This window comes from Canis lupus, chromosome 23 (genome assembly GCF_003254725.2).
Source record: "Canis lupus dingo isolate Sandy chromosome 23, ASM325472v2, whole genome shotgun sequence".
Taxonomy (NCBI): domain Eukaryota; kingdom Metazoa; phylum Chordata; class Mammalia; order Carnivora; family Canidae; genus Canis; species Canis lupus.
In genome coordinates, this window is record NC_064265.1 from 38,160,169 (window position 1) to 38,181,524 (window position 21,356).

Sequence of the window (21,356 nt, forward strand, 5' to 3'; positions counted from 1 at the left end):
TTAAAACCCATTGCTCATTCATTAACTTATGTGAAACCTCTGATTAAGAATATATGTGTATAGGGGTGCCTGGGTGGCTCAGTGGTTGAGCATCTGCCTGTGGCTCAGGTCATGATCCCAGGGTCCTGGGATCGAGTCCTGCATTAGGCTCCCTGCAGGAGCCTGCTTCTCCCTCTGCGTATTTCTCTGCTTCTCTCTTTTGTCTCTCATGAATAAATAAAATCTTTAAAAAAAAAAAAGAGAGAGAATACATGTGTACAAATAAAAAGACATTCAACATCACTCATCATCAGAGAAATACAAATCAAATTACAATGAAAGGTGCCTGGGTGGCTCTACAATGGCTACAAATTGGCTACAAAATGGCTACAACTACAATGGCTAAAATTGCTGGCAAGGATGTGGAGACAGGGGAATACTCTTGGACACTGTTGGTGAGAATGCAAATTGATGCAGCCATTCTGGATAAAAGTATGAAGTTAAAAATAGAACTACCCTATGACCTAGTAGTAAATACATTTAGGTATTTACCTAAAGGATATAATAATATTAATTCAGAGGGATAAATGCACTCCAATGTTTATAGCAGCATTATCAACACTAGCCAAACTAAGAGCCCAAATGTTCATCAGCTGATGAATGGATAAAGAATATGTGGTGTATATATATAAATATATATATGGGTGTGTGTGTGTGTGTATATATATATGGGTGTATATATATGGTATATATATGGGTGTGTATGTATATATTTATATATATGGGTGTGTGTGTATATATATATGGTATATATATGTGATATACAATATATGCACATATGTGTGTATATATGGTTTGTGCTCAGGCAATAAAAAAAACAATGAAATCTTGCCATTGCAATGATGTGGATGGAGGTAGAGTATTATACTGAATAAGTAAGTGAGAGAAAGAAAAATACCATATGGTTTCACTCATATATGGACTTTAAGAAACAAGTGAACATAGGGGAAAAAAAAGAGGCAAACCAAGAAAAAGATTCTTAACTATAGAGAACAAACTGATGGTTACTGGGAAGAAGGTGGGCAGGGTGTCAGATTAAACAGGTGATGAGGATTAAGGAGGACAAGTGTTGTGATGAGCATTGGGTATCATAAGTAATGAATCACTAAATTCTACACCTGTTAACTAATATCACACTAAATGTTAACTAACTGGAATATAAATAAAAACTTGGAAGAAAAAAAGAATATATGTGTGTATATGACTATTTCATGTACTGACCTCATCAATAAAAGGTATTAGTACCACAGCTTCCCATTCCTGTTGTTTCCCATTTAGGTCAGTTTTAAAATCAGGTGGATAATATTCTATAATTGGTGAGTCTTCACTGGTCATCAAGTGCTATGGAAAGATAAAAGAGTAATAGAAATATAAGAACTAACATCAATATAACTTTCTGTTAATATATTTACAATATTTACTTTTGTTACAGTTTAAAATTCCTAAGTAAAATTAAATTTTTACAACTTAGAAATGTTGCAATATCCTGGCTATATTTTGATTTTCAACTATGAGACTTCTAATTTCACTGCTACTCATCACTTTCCCATTGCAGTGATCAAATTATGTAGCAAAACCATCTGAATTTCACCTCTGAATTTCAACTTTGCCATTTCTTTTATCGTCTTATCACTCTATAAAGTCCACTTATATTCTGTTCACAGGCCTCCAAGAGTCCTCCATTTTTAACCTTAAAAGGCAGTACTTTTGTGTCCTAATCAATTGATTTTGTTAAGTAATATAAGAACTGTATCTAAGATAAGTTAAAAAGAAAAAAATCCTAGAATCAAGAATCTCTTCACCACTAATAGCAAAGATGAAGGGTCCAATAAGATATGTTTTTTATTAGAGATTTTATAACAGAGATAGATGAAGAAAACATAAGGATTTCTAGGAAATAATATGAAAAGATTATGGTATAACATTTTTTTAAAGAAATAAAACAGTGTATTTCTCAGGGTAATACTAAAAATATTTAATACCCAGTATCGCATGGGCACAGAATAATTAAACGGATGTTGCTGTCACTTGCATGATTAAACTGGTCAGGAGTTGTTATCAATCCTTACTATATCTGAAAGATGGAGGAAAAAGCATCAAAGAAACTCAAGAGGAAACGGAGGCCAGAGGGCCAAGATTAAATAGATTAAGTTTTAGAAGAAAGAAGAATGGGGACACGCTTGGGTGGCTCAGGGGTTAGGCGTCTGCCTTTGGCTAAGGGTGTGATCCTGGGGACCGGGATCAAGTCCCACATCAGGCTCCTTGTGGGGATCCTGCTTCTCCCTCTGTCTGTATCTCTGCCTCTCTCTCTCTGTGTCTCTTATGAATAAATAAATAAAATCTTAAAAAAAAAAGGAGCCTGATACTGTTCAAACAGCAAAGGTATGTGTGCGTATACTCTAATTCTTGGGACAAGACCACAGTATTAGAAGAAATAAATGAAATTTGCCTTCAGAATCAGCTTAGTAGGCCTAGATTAACTTTGGTGACACAATCATCCCTGAAATATCTTCCTCCTGTTATACAAAATATCTTAACCAGAGACAAGCTTTTCATTCTACAGTTTGATAAAAGAAATGCTTAAAACCTAAATATTAATTGAAATAATACTTTTGTTGAGATGAATGACTCAGAAGGACATCCCTATTCTAACAGGGAGAAGGTAAAAGAACAGAATGAATCCAAAATTGTTTGAACAAAGTAAATGGCTTCAGATTTTACCTGTCATAGTTCACTTTCATCACTGTAGAGACACTTAAAAATGTGCTTAAAGGTGCTGAAAAGAAAGAAGCTATGCTCTGAATGACTTTTGGAGTTTGTTTTTGCATTTTTAAAACAAAGCTAACTTCATTTTAAATCACTTTTAAATCACAGGGTTACTTCTCGAGTAACTTCTGTGAGAAATACTAAATTTGACACTGAAAATAAATATTATTTAGCCATTAAAGTAATTTGGGTATTACATTTCTAGGCTTAAATGAGGAGCTCCTAAGTATCAAAAAGGACATAAAAACATTTAATTTTAAAACCTACCTGGTAGCATGTAGGAAGTAAATTTTTGCTAGCTGCTGGAAGTACAGCAAGAAGCTGTTCAAATGGCTTAAAAGGTTTTCCTAGCTCAAAATGGATTTTGAGTGTACTGATGTTGCGGATATCAGATAGGAAAGGTGCATAATGGTAGGGATAATACCTATAAAACAAAACTGAGTTTTAAACAGTTGGCAACTTTATGAAACAGGTCAGTATTAAATATACACTTTTCCTTATTTAACAACACAGCAATAACTCTAAAGAAAACAATCACTCATAATTCTACCACTTAATTTAAGAGATCAGCAGTGCTAGCATATTTAGATAATATGATAGTAACTGTTGTATTTCCTTAACTTTTAAAGTATAAGTTCACATTTCCAAAACTGGGATGTATATGTAATTGAAGAATATACACACACACATAGCTGTATATATATAAAATGTATGTGTATATATATGTATGTATTTTATATAAAATATGTTTATATATATACATATTATAAATATGAATAAACATATATATACATATAATAACATAAATAAACATATATATATATATATATATATATATATATATATATATATATAAAATACAATGGTTCTTTTAACTTCCAAGATACCGAGAGTAAATCTTCCAATCAATAGCTTCTTAGAATGAAGTAATGAGGTGGTCAGAAGACCTTCAGTTAGCACACATGAGCTGGAGCCTCTCTCAAGAGGACAGAGAGAAGAGTGAGTTCGAGTTCATGTGGCTGTTACTAGTCAGCTCTAAGAAATTTTATATCTCTGATTTGGTATATATATTACTGTATTTGTGAGAAGATTAAACCATTTATCAATGATATACATTATGTTTGTTTTTAATGCTCCATCTTTAACTATAGGTATACTTATTTTTTACAAAGCTTTAAACATACAATTTTTAAAATTTTTCAGTGTTTTTACTGTTTGACTAAAGATGCTAAAAAATAATTTTTCCCCACAATTATGACATACTTCAAAAGAATGAGAAAGTTTAGGAGGTAGGATGGCATTTAGAATGGAAAATGTATATAGGCTTTGAAATCAGTCTTAGATTTATTCTTGAGTGTATAACTTTAGAAAGATTACTTTCTAGGGTGCCTGGGTGGTTCAGCTGGTTATGTGTCTGACTCTTGATTTTGGCTCAGGTTATGATCTCAGGGTTGGAAGATCGAGCCCTGTGTTGGGCTCCATTCTGGGCATGGAGTATACTTAAGATTTTCTCTCTCCCTCTTCCTCTCCCCCTCCATCCCATTCTCTCTCTCAAAACAATAACAAAAACAAAGAAGGAAAGAAAGAAAGAAATATTACTTTCTAAAGTAATAAAGATAACTGAGCCTTATCTATAAAAGTCAGACAATACTTACTTTATAGTGGTGAGGATTATATGAGAACATGCTTTTCAAGTGCCTGGCCTTAATGCATGATACATAATAAGAATAGTTTACACTCACCCTATTAAGAAATGGCAAATCAAGGATTTTTGTTATTAGAATGCTCTTCAGAGATGCCCTGAGAATTAGGTTAGTTATTACAGAGATTTTTAAAAAGATTATTATTAAGTGAAATCAAATGATATAATTTGCACTGATTTGTTTTATTGTATGGTGCTTTAAAAGAAAGTCTAAGCAAAGGTGCTATCAAAACAAAACAAAACAAAACAAAACAAAATGATCTCATTACTTAAAAAGTCTCTATTTTTCCCTGCATCATTTTTTGGTTTCTTGTTTTTCTATTTTGGTGGGTGGTTTGGAAATACAGATGGAACTTGCTGGAATAGGAAAAATGAGAGAAATGGAAAATTATTACTATTTCTAGGAAAAGCAAATAATTCCTTTCTTCTTTTTTTTCACCCCTCCCAGTCTAACATTCAATTACTCCTTCTTTAATTACTCTTAATAGAAAAATTTTTTCAAACACACAATAATGTAGCAAAGAATATAATGAACAACCTTATGTAACCATCACTCAGCCCCAATTATTATTGAGACTTTGTCACAGTCATTCATCATGATAAAGAATTTTAAATCCTTAACTTTCACTATTGACCATCTGCTAGGGTTGGAAGAGTCTTTGTTACACAAAGGTCTTTAAAAAATATTTTCATATAAGAAAAGATTACCTATATTTCATTTACATTTGGCTGTATATATCTTTTTAAAAATGCCACCATAAATAGAAATAAAGAGAAAAGAGAATCCCAAGAGATTATAGAACGAACCATCATTTAAAAAAAAAAAAAATCAAAACTTTAATTTTGTTTGTATTCCTCACCAGCTCCAGGACTGAACTCCATGATAGTAATAGTGCAAAATCCACTGTATTGCCTGAACATAACATGCAGCTTGATCAGCCAGAAAGTCGCTGGAAATAGAATATTTTTATTATAATGTTAATTTTTGAAGACAGGCCAAGTTGTCTTTAGAGCATGATATTTACACACTCTGCATCTTATGTTTTATATAATCAATGAATAAGCTAAAATTTATAATCATAAAAATTCCAAAATATTATTTAAAACAAAATTCCATCCTGTCAGATTAAAGGTTTGTCTTATAGTTTTATTACATCAACTATCAGAATACTTAAATCTACCGTGCGTATTTATTCAGTCAATATACTATGCCTGTGATTTAAAGTTTGAGGATTTGGCCAATGTAGAGTAGTAGAGTGGTACTACCACTTTCCTAAGTAGTCAGAGTGTAATGGAAGACAGGAATGGGAAACTTTATCTGGAAGGATGCCTGAGAGAATCACAGGAGAAATCAGGAAGATCATAGAATCTGGTTGTTTGTTTTAAGAATCTGGTTATTGCAGCTAGAACATGCTTTGAAAGATTAGAAGGACAATATTCCTTCTAATCCTTTCTTTGTCAAAGATCACTATTTAAGGTAAAATACATCTATAACACACACACACACACACACACACACACACACACGAGACTTGGGCTAAAGCCAAAAAGTAGTCATAAACCTGTTAGTATCTGTTACTAAAATTCAGGTAGAGATGGCATTTAGAAATTTCATATCTCAATATTTCTGGGAGGTATACTTTTGAAAATGAAACATTAATTTTTCATTAATTTTTTTCTCATTATTGAAAAATCTAGAAAATGAGGAAAAGCATTTTTATCACCTTACAGCAATCACTATTACATTTTGATAGGTTTCTTTTCAGACTGTTTTCATGCCCAAGTTGTTTTTTTATGTTTAATATTAATGAGAGTATACAGTATACATGATTTTGTGTCCTGCTTTTGAAATTTGTTCTTAATAATATACTGTAAGTATCTTTCCATATTGTTATGAACTTTTTATAAGTACCAGTTTAGTAGTTCTATGGATTCTGAAGACAGTGTTATGGTAAGATGGTTACTATGAAAAAGAAGTGGACATGATTGTAAGGACATGTAGATCATTTCTAATTTTGTACTGTTATAAAAAACTTTTTAATAAACATATTTGTGTATAAGGATCTTCTGTGTTTAAGTTTATATTTTTAAGATAGATTAATGATTAGAATTACTGAGTCAAAGGGATAAATATTTTAAAGACTTTTGGATACGTACTTTCCAAAATAATGTTACCAATTTATATTTTCACCAATAATTTGGGAAGAATATTACCATTCCTTTTAGGCCAATACTGAATATAACAATTTTAAGAGATTTACTTATTTGCCAGGCAAGCAAATGGTATCACGTTTTCATAAATCCACATATTTTAATATATAAAAGGGAAGGGAAACAGATTTATTAGCTATCAAATTAAGCATTTAGTGCCAATAACAGATATTACAGCTCTATATAACTGTAATCAAGGAAATAAAAAGTCTAGGGAATAAAGGATCAAAAGCATAACTATTTCAAATATTTTGTTTCTCAAGTCTCAAAAGTCTTACATGCTAATGATACGTGACAAAGCTTCAAATGAGCTGGTGAATTGTACTAGAATTCCTACACCTCTAGTTCCTGGAAGTCAGTCAGTATGAATACAGACCGGGAATACTATGTTTAGACTAGACTAGAAGGCAGTCTGAGAGTACATAAGCAATATCTGAAGGCTTTGGTCTATCTCTGGGCAGACTCTAGAAAAGATCTAATATTTAGTGCTTTATTATATCAAAAAAAGGTAAAAATTATAGTATAGAAAATATCTAAGTATAATATTTAAGCATGTGAAAGGGTACATAGCATTCCATGAAATTCTTATCTCACTTATAGAGAAGCAGCCTCATCTAGTGGTTAAGAATATTAACTGGGGGTGTCTAGTTGGCTCAGGCAGTAGAGCATGTCACTCTTGATCTTAAGGTCATGAGTGTGAGCCCCATGTTAGGTGTAGAGATTACTTAAAAAAATATATAAACTGAAAAAAAAAAAAAAGAGAAAGTATTAACTCTGAAGTCAGACTGCCTATGTTCAATTCTGGTTCTGCCACTCATTGACTATGTCACCTTGGGCAAGTCACTTGAATCCTTGGGGCACCTGGCTGGCTCAGTTGGTAAAGCACATGGCTCTTAATCTCGGGGTTGTAAGTTCAGGCCCTAGGTTGTGTGTAGAGATTACTTAAAAATAACATCTTAAAAAAAAAAGCCTCTCGATTCCTTAATTCCTTCTATTATAAAATAATAATTTACTTATCTTAAAGAATTGTGAGAATTAAATTAGTCAATATTTTTAAAATGCTTAGAATAGCACTTAGCCCTTGATAAACATTTTATAAGATTTTGTTAATTAAGTAAAATACAAACTTATGTAGTTCATACTGTGGGCTGCAGTTTAAAAGTATGAGAGCTACCATTCTAGAGGTCAAGTTCTTTTTTTTTTTTTTTTTAATTTTTATTTATTTATGATAGTTACAGAGAGAGAAAGAGAGAGAGGCAGAGACATAGGCAGAGGGAGAAGCAGGCTCCACGCACTGGGAGCCTGATGTGGGATTCGATCCCGGGTCTCCAGGATCGCGCCCTGGGCCAAAGGCAGGCGCCAAACCGCTGCGCCACCCAGGGATCCCTAGAGGTCAAGTTCTTAAGGAACTTTTGGACTAGATATGAACCTGAGGCTTAGCCAGGTAGCCTTTAGGATAAGTTTGATGTGAGTCCAGAAAATGGAAAACAAACAAACAAAAATAACCATTTTCTACTTGCCAACTTTTTATCACAGGAATCTAACACGTCTGTTAACATTACCTTCTTCAAAACCATAGCAGTTGAAAGGCTGACATTATGATAAATAAAATCTAATTTTTTAGGGGAATCCCTGGGTCGCTCAGTGATTTAGCGCCTGCCTTTGGCCCAGGGCGTGGTCCTGGAGTCCCCAGATGGAGTCCTGCATTGGGCTATCTGCATGGAGCTTTCTTCTCCCTCGGCCTGTGTCTCTGCTCTCTCTCTCTCTGTGTGTCTCTCATGAATAAAAAAATAAAATCTTAAAAAAAAATCTAACTTTTTAGATTTTAAAATTAGATTTAAATCTAATTTTAGGGGATCCCTGGGTGGCTCAGCAGTTTAGTGCCTGCCTTCGGCCCAGGGTGTGGTCCTGGAGTCCCAGGATCGAGTCCCACATCGGGCTCCCTGGATGGAGTCTGCTTCTCCCTCTGCCTGTGTCTCTGCTTCTCTCTCTGTCTCTGTCTCTCATGAATAAATAAATAAAATCTTAAAAAAAAAATCTAATTTTAGATTTAAATCTAAAAAATCTATTTTTTTCTATTTTAAAGTAAAAGCAGAATGCCTGGGTAGCTCAGCAGTTAAGCGTCTGTCTTCGGCTCAGGGCATGATCCTGGAGTCCCAGAATTGAGTCCCACATCAGGCTCCCTTCATGGAGCCTGCTTCTCTCTCTGCCTATGTCTCTGCCTCTCTCTGTCTCTCATGAATAAATAAACAAAATCTTTAAAAATAAAAAAGTTAAAGCATTGGTTAAAAACGTACTCAGATACTACATCAACTCCCATCTTCGTCATGTAGTATGTTCTTTTATATTGTCTAAACTCAGTTTCAAACAGGTCATCATCTTCAGTCTCATCTTCTAAATTATCTGGAAAAAAGGTCAGAAAGTGGCTGACAATTACAAATATTTTGTTTTTCCACCTATCTCTTTGATAAATACATATCAAAGCAGATGCTTATAAACTAACACAGAAATCTGTTCCATCTAATATTATTAAATCAGTGCTTACTAAGGAAAGATACAATGACTATTCTGTCAAAAAAATAACACAACGAATAGAGTTTGTACTCACCCTTAGAAGTTACCACTTCTTCTCCATTTTTGTCTAAAGCAGCCCAACATATGGCATTTTCCTGGCCCTACAAAAATTATAAATCAATATAAAATTAATGCAAAGATACATTTCAAAGTAAGACATTGAACTGGGATATTTAAAAAATACTACAAAGGACTGAATGATCCTTAAGTGACAACACTGTAAAAGTTCATTCAAAAAATAATCCTCAAGTACTGTATAAATGTTTTCGGTTTTGTAGCACTTCTTTTCTAAATCTTTATTATGCAGAACTTAACATTTAGGCTGCTCTAAAATATGTAATAGGTATTTCTCATCTATTGTGTTAATATAATCTATTTGTTCATGATTGAATCCAAAGGTTACAAACATTACATGTTTTCTATTCTCTACTTCTAAATTTTTTCTCTCATGCAATGCATTTGCTTTTCTATATTTATCCCATCTCATCACATTCTTTATATCCTGCCCATCTGCTTTTCCTCCCTTGTGATCTCAACTTTTCTTTCCTCTATTTTCTGATTGCCTATCTATCGACAGTGACTTAGTTCTTCCTACTCCCTTATCCCCATTTCCCTTTGTTCATCCAAACTAGGGTCTTTGCTAACTTCCTGTGCTTCGGCTCTTCCTCTAGTTTCCCTCATTTTGCCAGTATCTCTAACAGTAACTACATATGCCTGAAGACTTGTGAAGCTTAAGGACTGGGCTAAGACGGGTGGAGCCAGGGATTACTGATGTGTAAGTTTTGTGAGTAAAGTATAGATTCCTAAAAAGTTGCTGAGCCTGTTTCTATAAGAGAAAAAACAAAGAAGAATGTAGACGGACTGCTCCTTAGTTTCACTGAGAAAAACTAATCAATTAGAAGGACTACTCTAATGAAAATCAGCATAAATGCCCTTCATGGAGCAAGAGTTACTAGCTTTGAACCTAAAAAGAACCAATATAGCAAGGAGAGTATAGAAAATTCCTCAATTTTATCTGAACCCAATAATTACAAATAAGCTGAGGAAAATTTCAGAAAAGGTCTATTTCCCAAGTTAACACATACAAGACATTCTTTAGAGCTCATTAGTGATATTTCGTAGGGTACTAGCATATTCTGATTCTACTATTTATTTATTGAGCACCTAGCATTTATTAGCTATTGTGCTATTACTTACTCTTAAACTAGCCTATAGCTGTATTTCATAAATGACTTTATATATAAATTATTATTTTTTAAAGATTTTATTTATTTATGGGAGACAGAGAAAGAGAGAGAGAGAGAGAGAGAGAGAAGCAGAGACACAGGCAGAGGGAAAAACAGGCTCCATGCAGGGAGCCCGACGTGTAAGTCGATCCCGGACTCCAGGATCATGCCCTGGGCTGAAGGCAGCACTAAACCACTGAGCCACCCGGGGTGCCTTATATAAATTATTTCTGAAGAAAAACCACAGGTCTAATTGCTATCTCAATATTAAATGTTAGAAGTAGACATATTTTACAAAAGATAATTAATTTTCTAGGTTCTTATATTTAGAAGATTTTCTACACTTATTAATAGGATGAAAACACAATGCTTTTCTTCTAGGATAAAAATAAGAAGCTGATTTTTAAAAATCAGCTTTAAGTAACAGGATCTAACAGAGAAGAAACAAAAAAAATTTTTTTCAAATGTTCAATAGAAGAAAATAAGAAATGAAAATGAAATGAGGCAACTCCAAAAATCACAAGAGGGAAATGAGGAACAAGGAATATCAGTTTCACTTTACAGCTAGAAAAATGAAAGAACACCTAAAAAAATGGACACCTTTGACTTCTTCTTTTCCTTGTAGTTCCTGGCTTCTTCTGCTGCTACACCTGCTGCTTCATTGAGGTACTTGTTACCAACTTTGCTTTCAAACCACTTTAGGTCCACAAAAACTTCACTGAAGTGTTCCCGATCAAACTGTACAAAAATATTTAAATTCATTAAAAATAATTTAAGTATGTCTGGAAGAATAGAAACCAAACTTTTAACAGTTGCTACTTCTAGGGCATAAGAAATCAAAGAATGTTACTCTCTTATGGGCTGAAAATCAAAAATAAAAAGCAAATAAAAATAAAAGTAATTTAGGTGAAATTATACAGAAGGATCAGTTGATGTAAAAGTACCAAAACTTTTTCTTCTGATATAATTGGTTTCTGCCCATTTATAGCTACCCTGGGACAAGAAAATAAAAATATCTAGTTACTTACGTCTGATAGTTTCACAAGGTATTTCTCAAATCGAGGTAAGTTGAGATGCCCACTTTCATTAATATAACCTAAAAGGAACAAAATCTAAATTTGTACTAAAAGCTGACACTATTTTTTCTAAACAGTTCTACAAAATTCTTTTTTACAAAATATTGAATGTTGGTACTCTAATAATCAAGAAAAAACAATCAGTGTTGGGCTTTATAATTGGCTCTAGTTTCTATGAACATGATGTCACTATAATATAAAAATGTAAGAATTAAAGCAAAATAAAAATTCCAGGTTCATATAACAATCCTCTCACATTTCTTTTTTTTTTTCCTCTCACATTTCTAACATGTGATAACAATTAATTAAATATGTTCTACAATCTATCCAGATTATTCATTTGATATATTAACTTTTAGGTGAACTAATGCACTGCTATTCTGCTGTTTGTTTTGTTCAGTATTCACTACCATTTATCAATTTCTCACTTTAATTGAAAAATCTTTCCCTTATATTAAATATTCTGATACCGATCCATTCAGAAAAATGAACTTCTATGTTTTAAAATGAAAGGAGCTAAGGGAAACCAACAACTTCTGCTGGCTTTCTTAAACAATAAAAGGCAGAGATTAGTTAGATACCAATAAACGAAGCTGCTTAACTCTTGTCATTTTCTTTGCTTGCAAACCACTGAAAATTACAACCCTCGAGCTTGGTGCCTTTGACCAAAAGAAATCTCCAATTCTTTTCCTACTGTAGTTGTGCATGCAATAATCTAATAAATGGAGTGAAATTTTTAGGGTTAACAGAGTGCTAAATTAAAGTAGCATCCAATGAATATTAAACTTTTCTTACCACCAAGTTCTGGCAGGATGGTAATATATGTTCCATAAAGAAGAGGCAGTGCATCATGATTAATATGTAAATGAGGTAGATGAGGGATAAAATCATTGCCAACAAGAAATCCCATCAAAATCCAATCATCTATTATCCTTTCAATATCATATTTAAAAGTGATCTTGGCCTACAGCAAAACGGAGAAAAAAAATCAAATCATATGGAACTTCCTGCTAACACATCTTTGGTCCACAGCTATATTAATACTTACTTTCAATTCTGAAAACTCATAGTCAATATACTCTCTCATTAAAGACAAGTGTAGGAGGTGAAATGTGGTTTCTTCTGGTGCGCATACCCTGTAATCAGTCAGATTATCAACACAGAGTTAATTACATTTTTAAGGTTCAAGCTTAAAAATGCAGCAAAAATTAAAATAAAACTTATCATTAGCAGATAATTAATTCTGATAATCCAGGCATGTAATTTATATGAAAGCTGCAGGGTAGTGTAAAGACAAAAGTATAATTATAATAGATGTAACATAAAGTTCAAAATAATTGGTCTGCATTATGCTTTCTGTGGAAAAATTCTCAGAATTAGGAAAGCCTAAATAAAATATAACAGATATAAGAAACAAGTGGGATCTGGCCCATTTAAGGTTGGCTGCCAGCAGAAAGCATACTCATAGATAAGTGAGTATATATACTTTTCCACCTACTGCAGTACAGTCTCAGGATTCAATGGTGAGGCACCATCACTTCTTTCCTCTTATCTTTCCCTGGCATGGTTTAGGGGTCTATATTCCTAGCTATTAGCCAATACTCCAAGTTTAACCAGAAGTAAGAATATAAATTGACAGCAGCATTTTAAAGGAATTATATACCATGAGCAAGTGGATTTAGCCCAGGAATACAAGGATGGCTCAACATAAGAAAATAAATCAATGTAATAGATCACATTAATAAACAAAGGAAAAACACCGTATAATCAACTAGCAAAGAAAATATTTGTCAAATTCAATACCCTTCCATGATAAAAGTACTCAGCCAAGTAGGGATAGGAGGGAGTTGCCTTAATATGAAAAAGGGAATTTATGAAAAACCCACATCTAATATATTGATGGTGGAAGGCTGATGGCTTTCCTCCTAAGGTCAGGAATAAAGACAAGGATGCCCATTTTTACTATAGCTATTCAATATTGTACTTGAAGTCCTAGCCAGGGTAATTAGGCAAGCAAAGAAATAAGAGGCATACAAATTGAAAAAAACAAAACAAAAAACAAAAACAAAAACCCCAAACTATCTCTATTTACAGATGCCATGATTCCATATACAGAAAGTCCCATAGAATCCACAAAAAGCTACTAGAGCCAAAAACTGAATTCAGTATAACTGCAGGATGCAAGATCAACACACAAAAATCAGCTGTGTTTCTATATACCACCAACAAATAATCCAAAAAAGAAATTATCCCATTCAGAATACCATCCAAAAGAGTAAAACACAGGAATAAACTTGACCAAGGAGGCAAAAGAAAAAAAAAACAAGAGGCGAAAAACCAAAGAGGCAAAAAAAGAAACTTCTAGATGCAGAGAACAGACAGATCGTTCCCAAAGGTCGGGGAGTGACGGTTTGGGCAAAATGGGTGAAGGTGGCCAAAAGGTGCAAACTTTCCATTATAAGATAAGTAAGTCCTGGAGATATAATTAAGGTACAGCATGGTGACTACATTAAAAAAAATTTTTTAGGGGCGCCTGAGTGGCTCAGTGGTTGAGCGTCTGCCTTTGGCTCAGAGCATGATCCCAGGATCCAGGATCAAGTTCCACATCGGGCTCCTTACAAGGAGCCTGCTTCTCCCTCTGCCTATGTCTCTGCCTCTCTCTCCGTGTGTCTTTCATGAATAAATAAATAAACTCTTTAAAAAAAAATTTTTTTTTAAATAAAAGGGAAAACAAGAAAAAAAAAGCTGGCAAAAGATATATACACTAAAACTATAAAATGCTGCTGAAAAAAATTAAAATAGACATAATAAATGGAAAATATCGTATATTAATGAATTGGGAGACTTATTATCAATCTGTAAATAGTACCCAATAGAATCTACAGATTCAGTGCCATCCCTATCAAAATTCCAGTAATATTTTCTACAAAAACAAAAAATCCATCCTAAAAATTATTAATTTCATGAGACTGCGAATAGCCAAAATAATCCTGAAAAAGGAGAACAGAGATGGAGGTCTCACTCCTTTTTATTTCAAAGCTTACTATAAAGCTTCAGTAGTCAAAATACTGTGGTACTGACATAAAAACAACATAAAGATCAGTCAAACAGAATACAGAGCCCAGAAATAAACCCTTGCATATATGTCAAGCAATTTTCAACCAAGGTGCCAAGACCATTCAATGAGGAAGAGCTATTCTTTTCAACAAGTGGTTTTGGGAAAACTGGATATCCACATGTAAAGAATGAAGTTGGCCCTTACTTTATACTATATACTATAATTAGCATCATGGAGCAAAGAACTAAGATCATTTTTTCTGTTAAGTGATTACTATTCTTAATTTAATTGCTGTTCTTTCTTCTAATATATATTTGCAGTATGATTTACCTTTGTGTTTTTTTGCCACCAAACCGAACCTCTTCTCTTAAAAGAGAGAAATGTGTCTCGTGACTTGTCAATCCAAGCATAATCTGTTGAAAATGATTAAAAAATGTTTCTATTCTCTAATTTTTTATAGTATGAGGTTCATAAAAGCAACAAAATAAAAAATGTCTATATAAGAAAAACACATGCTTATTTAATAAAAACAATTTAATAGCACATTAAACATACAAATATCAAAATGTGATCCCCTTATAGGTTATGAATGGGGTAACGTAAGTGCACTTTTCTAAGAAAAAATGTTTACCTTAGAGTCACATGAGTCTAATAACTGCTACTCTCCCCACACCACCATCCCCTCTCCTAAGTCTCCCTCTTGGTTTTCACACTTTTCCACTTGCCAGGAGGGAGTAGGTAAGAAATTAAGGACTGTAGCTTTTCCATGATAAAGGAATGTAGGACTCTTTTGGGGGCTAGAATACCTCTAGTATGTGAAAATTAAAAAAAAAAAAAAAAAAAAAACTGGAAAAGGGCATTTTCATTTAATTTTCTCATATAGTATTTTAACGCCCGAAGTAAGTAAAATAGTCTGGTAAGACATATCAACCAGTTGCAAAATATATTGTTTATTTTATTTCAATCTTGATTCAAATAAAATAAGATGAAACACTTATGAAACAAATTAGGGAAATGAAAATACTAAATGGTTATTTGTATATTAAACAGTGATTGTTAATTTTTGTTTTATGTAGGATAATGGCATTATGTTTCTTTTTTTTTAAACAACCTTTCTCTTTTAGAGAAACATTATGAAATACTTACAGATTAAACAATACAATGGGATATACTTCAAGAGTCAAGGGGAATAGGAGAAAGGAGACGACAGATGGTTAGGAATAAGAAAATGAAAATTAATTAAGGTGGATTAAAGTAAAAAATTATTTAAATTGGATAAAGGACATAGGAAGAGGAAGACTCATTATATTATCTTCTCTACTTTATGCTTGAAAATTTCCATAGTAAAAAGTTAAAAAAAGCATAGTAAAGTTATTTGGGTCATGGAATTAGCAAATCAAGCATTATTAAGTTATATATCAAGCATGAAGGTAAAAGTACCCTCTACCCTGATCTTGGCAGAATATTCAAAGCCCTAGGATCAGTCAAGTGTGAAGACTATAGAGATCCACTGATCATAAACTATGGCAAGAGTTCATTTTCCAACTGTTTTAGAACCCTGCTAATAACAGAAGTAGCAATCTTTATTATGTCTCCAATATTTATCTCCACAGCCAGAAAGCTCCTTATGTAAGTCTCTTAGATATTTAACTACAATGGCATAAGGTTATAATAATAATAAACATTATACCTACCAAGTCAGCATCTAAACCATAAAGACAATGTCTGGTGTTTGGATCATGATCTGGCTTTGCTTTCTCGGATCTGATAAATTCCATGATTTTATGCTCTCCTTCTCCGGGAGTCTAAATATACGTTTAAAAAAAATGTGGTAATAATGCTATGCTTTAGAACATTACATTTTTAAAAATCTCTTTAAATAAAAAAAGATAATAACCTCATGGCCTGAGAAGTAGATGGTAACTCCTTGCCACGACTTATCTGTAGAAATTTTCATATTTACAAAATACTTCAGATGTTCATGTAACCTGGCCATGAATTCAGTCCCTATAAATAAAAAGTTTTAAAAAGTTTAATCTGAGAGAGACATAAAAGAGTTCCCAAGGACAACATGAAATTGGATCTGAGTGTCTTAGATATAAGATCTCTAAAGGAAGTCAAAACCCCTTATGCTTATCCTGAATAGCAAGTAATTTTGTACCTTTCTCTAGCAAATATTACAACTGTTTCTCATTTCACTGCTTACCCTAAAATGAAGTTAATGTCACATAGGTAAGTCAAGAAATGTTACTACTGCCTCAAGCTATGCTTCACATATTTTCACACCAGGGCAGTTTCAACTCTCTAATGAAATTCAATCTTCTATTTCCTTTGCTGGATTCTCATTTTTTTTTTTAAAGGCATGCAGCTTTAATCAGATTGCTAATCACCACAACTATTATTATTATTACTACTCTTTACCTGGAAAATTATTGTTATCCTGGAAACTGAGTCTATAATGATTACATTCCAGGAAGTCCAAATGGTCAAGAGTCAATGGCAATGCAGTCTTAAACCACAATTAGGATAAAATTGGTTATTAAATTAAGCAATATATGATAAAGGCACTTAAATGAAAGACAAATACCACAGTTAGTGAAAAATCCATGAGTAAGTAAGATTTTAAGATTGTTTTTCAAAGTAAAGGTTTATAATGATAGTAGACAAAGCTCTAAAAAGTATAGAGTTTGTTGCCGCATACAAAGTTAAATTAAACTTATAATACTGATAAATTCATTAAAGTCATAGAATTTTTAACTGCCTTTAAGAAATGCAATAGTAAGTGTCCTGGACTAGGAGAATAGGTTCCCTATCCTGAAAGAACACACTGAATCTGGGTGAGCCACAACCTCACTGGGTCAGTGTTCATACAAATAAATGGTGGGAGTAGGATGGATCTTGTAAGATCCTTCTAGGTTTGGAGTTCTGTGCATCTGGGAGAGTCCTGTCCACAAATACTCTTATTGACATCTGTAAATCCCCAGAGTGGATCTTCATAGGAGCACTTATAATCAAGGTGACCAAAACATCTCCTGAGGACACACAATACGAGAAAACAGCAAGTGGAATCTTAAGGACGAAATAAGTAGAGGCTAGGGAAAAAAACAAAAACAAAAACACAAAACCCCAAAACAAAACACTTTTGAAAAAAAAATTACATTTACATTTAAATCTCCCAGAATTTGGGGCTCCTGGGTGGCTCAGTCAGTTAAGTGTCTGCCTTATGCTCAGGTCATGATCCTGGGGTCCTGGGATCCAGCCCCATGTTGATCATCAGGGAACCCGCTTCTCCCTTTCCCTCTGCATATGCTTGGTCTCAATCTCGCTCTCTATCTCTCATATATATAAATAAAATCTTAAAAAAAAAATCTCTCAGATTTTTTCTCTCAGTGAATTTACCTGGTGTAATGCAGTTGGAATCAAATCTGGCCTCTGTAGGAAGAGTTTCTCCTTTTTCTAATGCTTTTTTTATTTTGTCTTCCGCTTCCTTTGCCGACCTTAAATGTTAAGGAAAAAAAATATCTTAAGGTTTCTGGGGAAAAGTACAGATCTTCCCATCAAGTAAACTGTTATTTAGATGCTTTTGCAACTAAAATGCTACTTAATCAATTTAGGTTCAAAACATAATACAAATTTTGATAGTAACTGATAAAGATGAGCCTCAGAATTGTCCATTTTTAATTAAAGAATTGAATTTTTCTGAGAAAGGATTATAGAAGTAGAGTATTATAACAATATAAAACTGAGAACATTATAAATAGTTATAAAGTAATTTTTTTCTTATTATAAGTATATAACAAATCAATTTTACAAACAAGCTCAAAAGTTAAGCATTAGGGATTCATTATATATACTATAGTCTATGTTTAATAATAACATCAAACAAGAAGTACACTATTAAAATGATCTAAGATTATTATATAAAAATTACTTAAAGTTGTAATGGTTATCTTTGAGTTTCCTCTAAAAACATTTAAAATAAAAGACTAATAATATTAATGACATCATTTGCCAAAATCATCTCATTTTTGAGGCAATAGGATTTACTAGAAAGAACATGAGTTTTATTTTTTTTTTAAGATTTTATTTATTTATTCATGAGAGCCAGAGAGAGAGAGAAAGAGAGAGAGAGAGAGGGGCAAAGACACAGGCAGAGGGAGAAGCAAGCTCCATGCAGGGAGTCTGATGTGGGACTCGATCCCGGGTCTTCAGGATCATGCCCTGGGCTGAAGGCGGCGCTAAACTGCTGAGCCACCCAGGCTGCCCGAACATGAGTTTTAGAGTCAGAAAGACCTAGGTCTGAATACAGGTATCCCAATTCCTGTTCTGGAACCTATTTGTGGCACACTGTATGCCATTGGCATTTAAGTTAGGAAGCTCTCCTTTATGTATATTTCCTACTGCCTTGCTACTAGCTCTATCTACTGTGCCCTGTGGAATTGTATTTCTATGATAAACAAACTCTTTTTCATATGTAACCTCTCTCTTACCAATCTCCTCAATATAACACTCTTAAGATATCAACTTGTTTGCAATTTCTCCAAAGGAAGCCATTTTTTCTTGTAGCTATTTGCATGGTGTTGTCATTCACTGAAATAGGAAACAGAAGGTAGCTTTGAAATGAACTTCAGTTCTGAACATATTAAACCTGAAATGTATCTGTGGAATCCAAAAGGAGACATTTAGGAGATATTTGGATATATAAGTGTTCTGGAGAGAGAGAGATCCACCAGAAAGATAAATTTGGGAGTCATCAGTATAGACACAGTAATTAATACCACTGGTTAAGATCACTCAGGACCAAGGATAGAACCTTAATAAAAATCAATATGTAAGAAAAAGGCAGAAGAAGAGAAGAGAACATGATGACAAAGAGAGTGTCATCACGTAAAGATCAAGGAAAGGGGGCAGCCTGAGTGGTTCAGCAGCTTAGCGCCGCCTTCAGCCCAGGGCCTGATCCTGGAGACCAGGGATCGAATCCCACATCAGGCTCCCTGCATGGAGCCTGCTTCTCCCTCTGCCTGTGTCTCTGCCCTTCTCTCTCGTTCTGGTCTTTCATGAATACATAAATAAAATCTTAAAAAAAAAAAAAAGATCAAGGAAAGGAAGTTCAAGAAAGAATGGTCAACATTGTTAAACACTATAGATAAATGAAGTAATATACAGGGAGAATTATTCTTCAGATTTAGCCGTAAGGCATCTATTTGTAATCTTATAAGGAAGTTTTAGTGGTAGGGATAAGAGCCAGACGGCAGCAGATTTAAAAGTAAGAGATGCAGAAAGATTACAATTAAAGACTATGAATGGAGGAAAAAATATCTCTTTGGAGAAGGAGAAAAAGTTAACTGCGGGATTTCAGGGAAATATGGTACACTCAATGCCAGCACAGTATTTAGTAAATGGTTGTGGTTATGGTCGATTGGCCCTCAATATCCATTCTATTCTCTTAAGTTTGTCTTCTGATACTGGAGAGATTAGAAAGCTAAAAAGTAAAGTCTCAGGGTTCCTTGCAGCCAGGTGATTGGATATAATAACTTAGATATTGTCAGCTTGATGCTTCCATAAAGGTTTGGAAGGTGGAAGTGTGGTGAAGTCTGGGTTTGTGGGCTGTGTGTTTCATCAATAGTAGAAGAGCTCTCAATATTCAGTAGTTTTGTAGGTACTGAGAAGCAAGGTGTAGGCCAGAGCCCTATAGTCGGGCTCTGGAGCTAACAGATTCAGTGATGGCTTCTTGACTGCTGAACTTTAAAGTGATGTATTTTTGGAGCTAATATTTTGGAGCCTCTGAACTGCTCACCTTCCTGAATGTAGTAATAGCACCACTGGTGGGTCAGTTCTGTGGTGCTGTTCTAAAATCATTCTTGAAGGGTCACTTAAATTCCTATCCTTTTGGCTCTTGCAATAATTTTTATAAACACCTTGTTCTTTGTATTATATCCCCTTCTGCTTAAAATAGCCAGGCTTCTATTTCTGCAACTGAACAATGATTGATAGAGTAGGTTCATATAATCCTTTCTCAACACTAGATTTTCTGGCCCAGTAGATCCCCCAAATTAGTTTAACAAATATCAGGGGAGTGTGGTAAAAACAGTTTCCAGGGCCCAATTTTTAGAGATTCAAATTAATTAAGTTTGGGTGGTATGTGAGGATCTAAATTTTAGTAAAAGATGGTCCTTGTCCTTAAAGATTTCACAGTTCCAATACCTTCAGTGTCTTTTCTCTTTTGATATTTAAATCACTACTTTTTATCATTCTTTCCTCTTTTTCACTGTACACTTCCACCTTCCTTGATGATTTCCATATTTGATTTACAGGTGCTTTTTCTACTCCTTTACCTGCTGTCATGATGAAAGGATTCATTATTCTAAGAACCCATCATACACACTGGACTCAGAGTTTCTATCCATCAATTCTAACAACCCTCTTAACTTTACTTATCCTACTCATATACAGGACACAGCAGGATCTCATTGTTTTTTTTAGAACTATTCCACAGGCCCAGGATTTTGACTTTAAAACTCTATGTATCTCTTCTCATCCTGTTACTTTTCCTACTGTCCAATTCACACACTGGGGCTGGTAATACCTCAAGTGTCCTAACTCAGTTCTACTCTCATACTCCATCAAATCACTTTCTCTCTAGTCTCACCTGCCTATCTACCTATCCAATTTAGACCCATGCTCAATCAGAGTCAGCATCTAGC

At 33.8% G+C, this 21,356-nt stretch overlaps 1 protein-coding gene across 6 annotated transcripts in view; it reads right to left on the reverse strand.

The window, feature by feature from the left end:
* Positions 1 to 21,356, reverse strand: part of XRN1 (5'-3' exoribonuclease 1) — a 102,982-nt gene that overhangs the window by 70,737 nt on the left and 10,889 nt on the right. For all 6 annotated transcript variants that reach the window (XR_007405269.1, XM_025448791.3, XM_049099905.1 and 3 more), the window contains 13 exons: positions 18,052 to 18,149; positions 16,550 to 16,659; positions 16,347 to 16,457; positions 14,983 to 15,065; positions 12,643 to 12,730; positions 12,390 to 12,558; positions 11,547 to 11,614; positions 11,119 to 11,256; positions 9,327 to 9,393; positions 9,016 to 9,121; positions 5,368 to 5,457; positions 3,073 to 3,229; positions 1,261 to 1,380 (listed from right to left, as the gene is read on the reverse strand). Coding sequence is in view for 5 of the 6 variants with exons in the window: in XM_025448791.3 (XP_025304576.1) it covers positions 1,261 to 1,380; positions 3,073 to 3,229; positions 5,368 to 5,457; positions 9,016 to 9,121; positions 9,327 to 9,393; positions 11,119 to 11,256; positions 11,547 to 11,614; positions 12,390 to 12,558; positions 12,643 to 12,730; positions 14,983 to 15,065; positions 16,347 to 16,457; positions 16,550 to 16,659; positions 18,052 to 18,149 (1,405 nt within the window). In the remaining variant the exon portion in view is untranslated. The remainder of the gene's footprint in view (positions 1 to 1,260; positions 1,381 to 3,072; positions 3,230 to 5,367; positions 5,458 to 9,015; positions 9,122 to 9,326; positions 9,394 to 11,118; positions 11,257 to 11,546; positions 11,615 to 12,389; positions 12,559 to 12,642; positions 12,731 to 14,982; positions 15,066 to 16,346; positions 16,458 to 16,549; positions 16,660 to 18,051; positions 18,150 to 21,356) is intronic.